At 39.2% G+C, this 13,006-nt stretch overlaps 1 protein-coding gene across 6 annotated transcripts in view; it reads left to right on the plus strand.

Moving 5' to 3' along the window:
• The window catches only part of tnrc18 (trinucleotide repeat containing 18), a 74,415-nt gene that overhangs the window by 26,737 nt on the left and 34,672 nt on the right, over positions 1-13,006 (plus strand). For all 6 annotated transcript variants that reach the window (XM_048192404.1, XM_048192398.1, XM_048192394.1 and 3 more), the window contains exons 4-6: positions 3,784-3,888; positions 4,809-6,557; positions 8,160-8,262. In XM_048192404.1, the coding sequence (XP_048048361.1) occupies positions 3,784-3,888; positions 4,809-6,557; positions 8,160-8,262 (1,957 nt within the window). The remainder of the gene's footprint in view (positions 1-3,783; positions 3,889-4,808; positions 6,558-8,159; positions 8,263-13,006) is intronic.

The following is a 13,006-nucleotide window of genomic DNA, read 5'->3' on the forward strand; positions in this document are numbered from 1 at the left end:
CTTCTGACCTTTGTAGCCCTTCTGTGTCTAAATACAGGTCTTGAACCACATCCTCTCCTTCAAAGCCTTTTCTATGACTTTTATATAATCCGAACCTCAGGGAACAGTTTTTCTTTTTTATGTCAGCAAGGGTATGTCGTTGCATCTTTGCTTTTGAATGTTAATGGGCCTGCTTTTTTGACACTTCCTTTCTGAGCTAAATTTCCCTCTCCACACGTAACCCATTTACACGTAACCTTCCACTGTCCTTCGTAATATATCCCTAAAGAATGAGCTAGGTTAAATGCTTCCTGTGCTCCAGAAACACACACACATCTTTCCTCTTTACAGTCACACTAAACCAAATGTTTTGGGAGAATATCACTTTTTTTTTTTTTTTTTTTTTTTTTCTTCAGGAATTTTTAGGAGGTTCCCTTATCTACATTAATCCTACAACTATGGAAAACCTGGAAATATCAGGAAATTTTAAAACTGACTGGAAACATCATGGAAATGAGTAGTCTTAAATTCATACCTTGGGGGAAAAAAAATATTATTATAGTTTGTGGCTCGATATTGCTTGTTTGGGTAGAGTGAAAACTTGCCTAAAAGCCTGCTGTAAACATTAGCTGCGTCCGAAATCAAATACTTCTCTACTATATAGTATAGGAAAAACAGTATGCGAACAGAGTAGTATGTCCGAATTCATAGTATTCGACAAACAGCAGGTGAAAATGTACTCGGATGACTTACTACTTCGGTGAGATTCTGAAGTGCGCATACGACGGACACTTTACTATCCCATGAGGCCACGTACTATATAGAATGTACAATGGTCATGAAGTAAATTTAAATTCAAATGTAGTACCTACTCAATAGCACATGATTTCAGACGTAGCCATTGTGTATGTCCAGATATTTATTAGAGTCAAAAAACTGACAATTAAATAAGTTAATTAAGCCATTAATAAAAAAAAATTCAGACCTTGCATACAAATAGGTATTCTGTCCAGCAACCCATATAAAATGATTCGGAATAATAATAATAAAAAATTTCCAGTAGTCGTGAGCAAATGGAAAGGGCACTGAGAATTCATTGGTCAACATGTGTAGAATCCCTGTATCTAGTTTCCTGGTTTGTCAGGAAGTTTCTCTGCATTAGGCACATTGTGGTGCAGAACTGTAGGAAATGGCAGTGGCAATCAAAACTAATTAGTCTGCAGATATTGTGTAGGTTGAGACTTTCTCTCTATTTTACATTAGAGAAACTGAGATTAACTGAGATTAGATGTGCCGTACATTGAGAGCACTCCTGCCTCCACCACACCCCTCACGAGGCATGCAGAAGAACACAGAAATAAATGTGGCGCTGCAGTTCTAGCCCTGTTGCTAAGAGTAGGACGCCTTCAATCATCTCTCGGCATGGTGTGTGAATGCAATCAGCGGCATAGCACTACCCGGAGCCTGAGATGTACTAAATAAAGTGACAGCCTTTGAACCACCGGTCTTCTTACTTGTAGTGCCTTAAACACACTGTGCACTTTAAAACAAGGTTGTATTTGTAGACGTTTTGTTTTTGGACTGTCAATAACCATTAATGTTCTCATGTTACCGTTATCTCTAATTACGAAGACTTTGCTTTGACTGAGGCTGTGATTGTAGATAAATGTTGAGTAACCCTGTTGTTTTATGTGCAATGTTTTGTCTCTGACTCCCAATTAAAATAAAAGAAATGAATGCAGTCTTTCCATGTGAATGTAGCTTATTTAGACAGATAGACGAAAGAATGTCTTTGCCACTTGCACGATGCATAAATAAACATCTCAACCACTGGCACTTTGGCAATCTTGTGACTAGATATTACCACACTAGCTTTGTGGGCTGATTCAGTCCTTTATTTAGCGTACTGTTGACACTACCTGTTTTAAGCAGCACTGCCTGCTCTGTCTGAGGAATTTAATCTATGGCATATGAGATCCAAGACATGGTTTTGTTTTTTTGAGGCTTTGAGACTATGAATTTCCATGTGCCCCCAATAAACCTTGCTTTAGAGCTCTGGTAACACTCACTGAAATGGTGCCGACCTTTGAACCTGCCCCTCCAGCACCCTGTATCTGCTATCTCCTCTCTAAACATTGCTTCGGAGAACTGACCACTCCGGGCCCGTGCAAGTCAATCCATAATGGTTGATGTGACCTGATTTAAATTGCATTGACGGTAAGAACTAATCCATTACACCTAAGACACTCCTGCTGTTGTTCATAAACTGAACTTGTCAATATCCTCACACAGAGGAGACCGGTCCGTTCACACTGTTTAAACAGCAAATTTGAATGCCAAGAATGAAGAGTTTGCTATGCACGGACAGCTGTGTTGTAAATATTCTCCCTTAATCTATTTATTTGGAAATTAGTCCTAACACTTTGCTTTCTGGTCTTCTTCAGTTGCAGAAATTTATTGTGAAATCATAAACAGTGCTTCAGTGCCCCGCTAGCTTGGCCAATATAATGGCTGCTTGACCTTTCTCCAGCAAAGCCTCTCTGATTGTGTTGCGATTTTGCCAAAGGCATGGGAGAAGTGCATTCTGGCTTCATTTCGCTCAATTCATTTGCAGCAGAAGCAGCTCTCGTCTCTTTTCAGCAGCTAGCATTTAGCGCGAACACATCGTTTACTTTGCGCTCTTTGATTTAGTGGTTACTCATTTCTTCAGGGTGTTCTTATGAGTCATTCCAGCACCACCTGACCTCTTGCCAAACCTCCAAGCCTGCATGACGCAGCCGATAGTGTTCTGAGTAATTGCATGCTTTAAGACGCGGCCGTCTGAAAACAAACATTTCGTTTACCTGTCCTAATGCAGAGTCGCTTTTGGATCAGCATGCACCGCGGGCCAGGGTGGTACAGGCCTGCCAAGCCGCTCCGTAAAAGCAGCAACAGGTCTCGTATGCGCCTTGGGTCTTGCTGGTTTTAAATGCAAGCATGCCCCACCCACAATAAAAGTCTCACAATGGAGGTTCTAAATGAAGGATGTGATCCACTCCAATTGAACGTATCTTTTAATCTTTTACAGCTAGGAATGATGAATGCACTTACATGATCCTATACTGCAGAGGATAATACTCTAAATATTTTGTCCTTCCCTTTGAATGTCAAGCATTTCTATCTTTAGAGGGCTGTTATTTTCTTGGCTCTGACAACCTTTTTGTCTTTCACTAAAGCTTTTTTTTTTTTTTTAAAGGAAGGATAATGTTATGTGTCAGCACTATTTGTGCGTGCCTTTGTGCTTTTGTTTATGGCTGTTTGTAGTGATTGAGGTTATGAATGTGCATTTGTGTATCTTTGCCCTTGGTGAAATCTTAGATGAAATTCATGACTTTGCATGTGTGAATGGCCGTTCCCCAGTTACCAGATGTCAGATGTGAGAAATATTTCTCTCCTTTTGCTTTGGGTGGTGGTAATAAGTCAATTTTATGATTGGGTCGAGGTGAGCTGTTGCTCTGGCTATGAAGCAGATTCATGAACTGATAAGATAATAAATCGTCAAATCCATGTGTTTGTAAATGTGCATAATTTGGCTTTGAATAATGACACAGAAAGATTTTTGTTCAGCTGGAGAAAGGTCTTGTGGACCAATGTACAGTCAATGACTCAAGTGCCACTGTCATAAACTATATTCAAAGGTTATTGTACTATCGTTCCTTTTGCCTGATGATAGCCAGATACAGATGCTGCATTAAATACTGGAAGTAGAACTGACAGTTCTCTCGAATAATAAGACCTGACATGCCCGTACTCTCTCCTTTCTAGGTTTTCCTCACTTGCCAAGCAGTTTATACCCCAGCCCTTATATTCCCTTGGGCCACCTTGAGCATCCACAGCTCAGCCAACATGCACTCTTTGACTCCCAAAAAGGTCTGTGTACATCTGTAAAATCATGTTTAACCATTATCTCTGTGATTTATGTGTGTATATGACTATTATTATAACATTTAGGCCTAAAGTGTATATAAAGTGAATCTCTCTAAACTGTGAAGAAATAGCCAGGTCATGTTTCACCCCAAAATCAAAAAGGGGGAAAAATTGTGCAAAGAAAATGAAGCATATTATAAGACTCTTTATATGCAAGTATCCAACTGTAATGCATAATAATAATATTAATAATAATAATTTATGCAGAATTTAATAGTTCGGTGTAAAGTTACTATTAATGCAAAATATAATTATTTTTCTTATTTTAGTTATATTTTGTGTTTTGTGAAAGGGTTTTCTTATTTTTAGTCTTATTTTGATTTTGCCATATCTTTGTGAAAATACCAATAGTATGTGTATGGCTTTTTGAATGTTCTCTTTCTATTATTTTCTGTAATATGTTAACAGATGGAAATTAAGCTTTAGAACTAAAGTGCATGGATGAGTGGTTTGATGGATTGCTAGCTATTATGCTAGATGTGCAACTTAAAGCAATTGCTAAAATTGCATGGTTTTAAAAAATAGCTCTATGTCTAACACCCTATGTAATTTACCTGTGTCACAATAAAATATAACCATGTAAAACTTTAGACTTTATTCTGCCTCAGAGCTGAGGGAAAAGGACAGCACTTTGTTTTTGTTAGCATTCACCAACTAGTGCATGAACTTTTTCAAGTTCTTTGATTTCTGTTCTGCTGTACTTGCAGATAGTGCCTTGTTTAGAGTGTTTTAACAAGTTAGTTTATGGTCCATCTTTTTATATACTTTCTGCACTTCAGGGCCTTTGAGCAGTCTTATCTTTTACACCAGATGTCTTAAGCTTTGTTGGACTCACTCTTTCTACTTTGTTCTTATTCTCTCAGAGGGGTTTTACCTGCCAGGTTCAGTGCACTCCCAGTCTGCAATGGCCAGGAGCCCAGTGGCTCACATGCCCTGCTCCTTCTCCAGGGAAAAGGAGGCCCTACCTCCTCACAAAAGCTCTAAAGACTCAAGCAGAGATCTGGGAAAAGAAAAGCCCTGTAAGAGTGACCTAGGCCACTCCCTCCAAAGGAAGGAACGAGAAAGGCCAAAAGAGGAGCCACGGCCCCACAGTGTGGTGGACCTCACCTTGGATGTCAAGGCAGAAGATGAGCGCAGAGCGGGCAACTCAGAAAGGTCTGCGAAAACTACGGAACACGCTCGGCCATTCTTTCACCAGCACTCGCCTGCTCTGAGCACCACGGACACTAAACCCAAACACTCTCACCAGAGTTTACATGGCAACTGTGGGACAAGTAGCGGCACACCAGCCAGACACCCTAGTACAGAACAGGACAGGAGGGACAGGGACCGGGATGACGAAACCAGTCGGCCAGGGGGCCACCTTTCCACTGACAAGCAGAAAAGATGCGATTCAGTTGCTACATCAGCTGGCACGCTGCATGTGTCGTATGCTAGTCCCTCTTCCCTGCAGCCCAACCCGTCCCATCTCCCGCCCAGGCTGGTGTCCTCTGGCACCTACCCTCCCCCTCACCACATGCCACCCAACATGTACCCGCTCTACTCTACAGCGAAAGAGCCAGGCAAAGAACACAGAGTGATAGCTCCTACTTATGTGCCTTCTGTCGAGGTTTACGATGAGCGAAAAGGGCCAATTCAAATTGCCTCCCAAGCTCGAGATAATAAAAATGACAAGAGCAGGGAGAGGGACTCGCACAGATCAGCCCTGCAGGTGGGGAATGAGAGAACACATATGGACCATGGTCGGTCCTCCGTTAGGAGTGAGTCGCCCCCTCATGGGGACGTCAAGAGAGACATTTTACGAGAGGAAGGCTCGATAATTAGGTCAAATGGTTTGGCCATGAAAAAGCCCTTGCATTTGGAAATGTGCATGAATAAATCTGGAAATAGCCCAGATGCCAGGGACTTAACTAACACTACATCAAAACACGTGATCAAAACGGGACTCGAGAATGAATCCCGCAGCCAAGAGCGGGATAGGGTTCAAAGGTCTGCCCATCCGTTCTCTGGAATGGATTCAGGTACACTTCACTCAGAGCAGCATCCGTTGAAGGGCTTGGGTTCTGCTGAGCCCAAATGGAAGCCTTTTGAGATGGGCAATTATGCTACCAGTCACATCGCCACATTGGCGGCTCAACACAGCCATGGCCCCCGAGGTGAGGAAGAGGGCAAGCGAATGTACCTAGACACTACTGGCTTGCACAGACCGGTAGGCAGCAGCAGAAGTCCTGAGGGCCACGGGGAGGTTTCAGCCATGCAGAGCCTCATAAAGTACAGTGGCAATTTTTCCAACGAGTCTGGCTCCAGGCACGGATCCGATAGCCGTAGTCCATTTGGAGGACTGGGCAGCATGAAACTGGAGGCTGGTTATCCCGGAGTATCCAGAGTTCAGCACCTTCCACCACAGCAGCCTGGAAAGCAGTTGAAGAAGGAACCTGAGAGACCAGAGAGTGCTAAATCCTTTGGCAGAGACGGAAGCTCTTCTCAGGGGGAAGCGGAGGTTCGTCACCCCCCGGTGGGTATTGCGGTGGCTGTTGCCCGTCAGAGGGACAACAGCAGCAAGCCCAGCTCGGTATCGGACAGAGACAGGCCAATTGGAGGAGCCATCAAAGGTGCGTTGCCTCATATCTTTGCATGCATTGTTTTTAAAGGGATAATTCACCCTAAAATTAAAATTCCTTCATTTACTCACCCTCAAGTTGTTCTAAATCTGTACAACTTTTTTTTTTTTCTTCTGTGGAACACAAAAGGGTATATTTTGCAAAATGCCTTGTTTTGTTTTTTTTGTCCATACAATGAAAGTCAGTGGGGTTTAGTGTTGTTTTGGGCACTGTTGACTTTCAGTGTATGGGCAAAACGGTTGAGACATTTTTCAAAATGTCTTTTGTGTTCTTCAGAAAAAAGAACAGGTGTCATAAATTGTACATTTCTGGCCACTGTTTGTACATGCTTTCACACCTTTAATGGATCTGAAGTACAACACGCTGACCCGGTCTTATTTTCCGTTGTTACAGCCCATTTACATGGGCATGCTCTGCTGCAAGGTTACTCCCTCTTTTGTTTTTATTTCTTAAACAGCATGAGCTTTGCTATTGCTTTGGCCCACGGTGTTTCCTGTTAGCATAGGGAGTGTGTTAAGCCTTTTCTTAAGACACCGCATGCCCGACTGCTTATAAACATAATTTACTGAGCTCTACTAAAGGTGGCAAACAAGCAGTGCATTCTAATATGACTTTAGTTTCGTTGCTTAGCAATTGAATCAGCTTCGGAAAGGGACAGAAAGAGAGGTGGGGAGAAAGGCATTAATTTATGTCCTCTTGTGAGCAAGGAAATTGCAGTAATAACATTAGTCTACACACTCTGAGAGAAGGTTTGAATTTACATTTAAAACAAGTGTTAGGGACAGAGCTTTGCTTGACTAATTTGCCCTCTTTTTGATGCAAACGGATAGCATGTCGGACAGGCTTTTGGTAACCTTGGAAACAGACTGAAACCTTTTCCCTGGAGCATGACAGAGATCTGTGTGCACTTTCGTCCCCCTCCTCTGTTTAAAAGAACACAATCCCTTCTCAGCCGCTGTCTGTCAGTACTGAAAGGTTCAATACACTCCTAACTAAATCCCGCTCGGATACGTTCTACGCGTTTATCTTTTACAGGGCTGTGGTGTTGTGATATTTTGAACACAAACTTCAAAGGCTCTTTTAGTTTAGTTCGGAATGTGAAATGCTGCTTGTTTTGTATGATGATTCTCCAAATGGCTGCTTCTCTATGAAGAGCAATTTGAACCGTATATGACGCCACAGTGGTGTTGAAACATTGATAAGTGATTGATGGGCCTCAGTGGGTTCTTGTAAATGTGATATGTTACACTTGCATACTTTCTGTGTTTTTTTTCCTCTGCAAAGTCTGTCTGTAATCTCATAGATGTGTAAGACACTGAATATGACTGGTGCTGAGTGTTGGGACTGATAAGTTTGGGCTATTTCTGGAGCAGTGTATTTATAAAGAGAAAACTGTAACATTTAAGTTCTGCGAGACTGGCAGACACTACTAATGTTTCAATTTGTTTTTAAGCTAAGAATGTCAGAAAATGTGGAAATTGGGATCACACATGTCTGAAATGGTGAAAAATTAGATATCACTGGCAACATTACCATATTCATTAAAAACTGTTTGCCAACATCTTTAGTTAGTGTAATGTCCTAACCTTGCAGGCCCAATCCACACAGAAGAAGAACAAGGAGATGAAAGGACGCGCCACCGTGACGAGCGCCTGCTGTCGGGACGTGTGGAGCGCGAGCAGGAGAAAGTGTTAAGGTAAGATGAGAGTTCATAACTGCTGACAAAAAGCACCCTAAACACTTTGAGTGCATGTTGAAGTGAGCTCTCAGAAATGTACCAAGCATCATTCTAGCTGCTAATTCAATCCTGCTTTTGGAGTTTTATAGAAGCATTAGTTCAGTAGATCTGAAGACTGTGAACATCTCCGTTTTAGGTCACAAGTCATTTCTCAGGTTAATTTTTAAATTTTTTTACATTTGTGATTTTATAATGATTTATGATTCACTGGCTGTAAATTTTAACTGTGTGATGACAGTTCATGGTGCTTTAAACTAAACTGAATGCTAAAATTACATTGATTATGGTCATTTTTGTGGTAAGCTAGATATAAAGAAAGTTATGTAATTATATAATTGGTCTGCAATGAGTGTGTATACCTTCATATACACCCTGTGCAGAATTATTAGGCTAGCTGATTAATCATATTTTTTCCAAGCACATTTTACCAATTCCAAACCACATCAATCTTAACTACTGTTAATTTTGTATTTAATCATTTATAAGTGTTATATAATCATTCATGAAGGCTGGAAATGAAAAACACCTCATATTCAGGTGTGCATAATTATTAGGCAAGTTTTCTTTTACAGTCAAAATTAGCCAAAAAGAGATTTAGCTCAGACTGAAAAGTCAAAAATTAAATGCTCATGAGAAGGATGCAATACTAATGCAATACTAGAAATTGCAGTTAAGGCATGACCATTGGACAGCAAAATGCTCAATGGGTCAGCAGGGTCAGACAGAAACAGGTGGAGAAGAAAAGACGCATGTTAACTGCAAAAAAATTAAGAATTAAGGTGAAGAATTAAATGTGAAACAATCAGGAACCCTTTAGTCTTCAGCACCACCATTGTCCAGAAGTGCAAGGTGTCAGGATCCCAGAGACTTAGGTTAGGTAAAGAATCCTAAAAAATGACCCCCACTTAATAAAAATCACAAGCTGAAGTGTTGTAAAATACATGAAGACATTTTTATAGGCTTTATAGACAGACAAATTGAGAGTGACTCTTGAAGGACCAGCACCACATCCTCTTGTCCAGAATCTGGCAGTAAGTTTTGGGACTTAGTTCATCTACCCTGAATTCTGTCTTGCAGAAATGGTCTAAAAATTATCTTCCAAATGTTCTTCCGTTTTTCATTTCCACTTTCCAGGCTTATAAATAATATGCTTATAAATGATTAAATGCAAAATTATTAGTAGTTATTAAGATTGATGTGGTTTGTAATTGGTAAAAATGTGCTTGGAAAAAAAAAAATCAGAAAATCAACTTTCCTAATAATTCTGCATACAGTATACATTTATACTTGCAAGTTGTTGCAGGGCAATGGAGCGCGATGGAGCCTATAGAATGCAGTTAAAATGTCCCTAAAATTCAAGATATGGGGGCAAATTTTTTTTTGAGTTTTTGTCTCATATTTACGTCATAAGATATAGGTAAGCTATATCACACAAGTAACAAGCACAGTATCACACAAGTGCTGTTTTTCAGTCTCCGAGCAACAAACAGCAATGTTTCTTTTCTAAATCTGCATTTTGAATGAATGAGGTGAACCAATGATTCAATGGACCATTCATAAAGAGAACCATTTACTTCACTCCTGAATGAATCAGCCACTTGAACAAATCGAATGAACGAATGACTTAATCATTAAGACATTTACCGCCACCTACTGGCAGTTTTCGTTTCTTAGAGTATAATTTCATTAAAAATAACTTCTTATTTCCATATTATTAAAAAAAGAAAACATTAAAGGAATGGTTCATTCAAAAATAAAAATGTAGTCATCATTTGCTCAACATCATGGTCTTTCTGAAGCTACTTTTTGTCATATGCATTTGATGATTTACACAATAATGACTTTAAATGATCTTTTGGTAATTTCTCAGCCAAATTTGATGTGCAATTAATTTGCAATTGTTTAGATTAATTGCCACTTCATGTAATTAATTAGATGAGAAATTTTAATTGCTTGACAGCCCTAGTGTGTGTGTTTATATAGAAGTATAATATACACGTGCATACACAAATAAACACAATTGTGGTCGAAGGTGTACATACACCTTGCAGAATCTGCAAAATGTTATTAATATTTTTTTTTTTACATATTAAAATGGATCATAAAAAATGCATGTTGTTTTTTTTAGTACTGTCCTGAAAATATTTTACATAAGAGATGTTTATATGTAGTCCACAAGACAAAATAATAGCAGAATTTATAAAAATGACCTTGTTCAAAAGTTTACATACACTGCCAGTGCCACGGTGAGAAAGTAATGTAATCGGTGTATGGCTGAACACAGTGTAAGACCGGTAAACACAGACTACCGCAGCAAGCCTACTGCAAATGCAGTTCTTCAGTGGCTTTGGTGGCATCCACATTGCTAGCTGTCATTATAAGCCTAAATTGACTGCCATATCATCCAGCACGAGACGAATAAAAATGACTGATGGTACCTTTTAGAATCCCAGCATTAAAATATGAGTACTTTCCATATTGTGCTCTTTTGTTACACATAGGGTGTCAACTGTGTTGGTTCATAGGTAGTTTTGACTGTCAAAATGTGATGGAAAATGGATCAGGTTGTATTTACAGTTTTGTCAACAAAAAAAAAAGGACAGTGTTTAAGCTAAAAAAAAGAAAGCTGGCTATTTATTTATTGCACCTTAATGATGTGTGGAAGCCGGTGATAGGGGCAGCTAATGCATAAGTGTCCTGTGAAAGTGACTCATTAAAGTCACTTCAGTACAAATCAGTGACAGCTTGAATTTGTGGATCTTTAAAGATACTCTTTGTTGCCTTGGCTGAAGTTAGTTTAAAATCTCAGCATGCATTTAGCGACAGTGATATGTCCCAAATAGATGCCATCTTTGTTCAGGTGGCTCTAAAAAGATGTCAGATTCCTGGATGAAAGTCTGTTAATTAAAGCAACCTTTTATTAAAATAATTCGCCTTAATAAGTAAGAACTAAGCATATCCAGCCAATGTGAAAGGATTCTTGTTTCTTTGATTCCACACACTGGCTAAACGGAGCAACATTTTACTTTCATTGGTCACACTCTCAGCATGGTTTTCTTAGTGGACAGATTTATGGCAACAGTTCTCTGCAAATATGAGCCTATTTTCAAAGTGTGGCTCTCATTTCGAGGAGTAGAAAAAGTCAGTCTTCCCCACTGGGGAAATTGATGCTTATAAAAGTGACTGGCTCTCTCAGCAGGATTCCGCCCTCAGTGTCTGTCCTTAAGTGTAAGGCAGAATAGAAGTCATAGACTGGGGAATTTGTGTCACAGTTGGGGCTAAATGGCCACCAGTCCTCCTTTTAGTCTTAAATAAGCATGCATTTTGCAATCTAGAAGCATCATACGTTTTTATTGTCATCAAATGTGGACACCTGGATATTGGGCAATTAAGCCAAAAGTGAAAATGATTTACCCACTCATATTGTTCCAAACCTGTGTGACTTATTTCTTCTATCAAACACAAAAAACAGGACTTTTCTGGCCACTATAATGAATGTGGTTATTGAGATTAAAAAAGATAAGAAAAGCACCTTAAAAGCTTTATGAAACAAAAAGTCCTGAAAGTTTGAAAGAATAAGAAAATAATTGTATATTTTCCTTTTTGGGCGAACTATTATTATTGTTTAGAATTCAGATTTCAACATACAGCAACAGTCTTGTACATGTGTGTGTGTGTGTGTGTGTGTGTGTGTGTGTGTGTGTGTGTGTGTGTGTGTGTGTTATAATTAGTGTTGTGCCAAACTGAACATCCTTGGCCAAAAACAGCCAAAACTGATTTTTTTTTTTTTTCCTCCAAGTTAGTCTTTGTTGGGAATAACTAAACAAATTCTATTTTTTTTCCGGTGATTACCTTTCTTCATTCAGGTAGCATTACTACCATAACACCAAGGGTCGAATGACTAAATGGAGAACATTTCAAGAATATATGAAGAGTTTGGTTCCAAAACGCAATAACTCCATTTTGATTATTTTGAGTAAAAAGGTGTTTTCTTTACCAAAACATTGGCAAGATGAAAACCACTATTTTCTGTTTCAAACTTTCACATAGCATCTTTTGGATATAAAAACATAAAAAAATTCAAATCTACATTTTGATTTTAAAAAGTTTATTATAAAAACGTATTATTTTTTCCCCAAAATGCAATAAATCCATGACACTTTTTTTTTTCAAAATGCAATTAATCCATCAATATAAAAGTTATTTTTCAAATTGAAAATACACAACAAAGTAAGTTGATTCACATGTATGACAGAGTCTAAACTTTGCTAATATTTATCTTATATTCAGCCAATTTACTAAAAATACATTCAGCCGTCGCTCCAATGGTCATCTTGTTAATGTTATGAATTATTTGTCATTACCGATTAAAGAGTATCTGGCGCCACCGCACGGTTAAATAAACACATTTGCCAAGTACATTGGTATTAAAAACGGCTTTTAAAAAAGCCTTTAATGTTTACAGTGTGTGGAATGGTGCGCTGTGATTGGTGGAGAGCGGATATATCGCGTTCTGCAGAAAAAGGAGACTGGCGTTTGTCGCGTTTTGGGAAGAAATGGAGAAAACATGACAGAATAACACGACGGATATCGCATTTTGCGCAAAATTAATAAATGACTTTTCAATACCGACCAGATACAATACTGATTTTGGCGGAAACTCAATTTTTTGAAAATGGCGTTTATCGCGTTTTGGAACCAA

This window comes from Megalobrama amblycephala, linkage group LG1, assembly GCF_018812025.1.
Source record: "Megalobrama amblycephala isolate DHTTF-2021 linkage group LG1, ASM1881202v1, whole genome shotgun sequence".
Classification (NCBI taxonomy): domain Eukaryota; kingdom Metazoa; phylum Chordata; class Actinopteri; order Cypriniformes; family Xenocyprididae; genus Megalobrama; species Megalobrama amblycephala.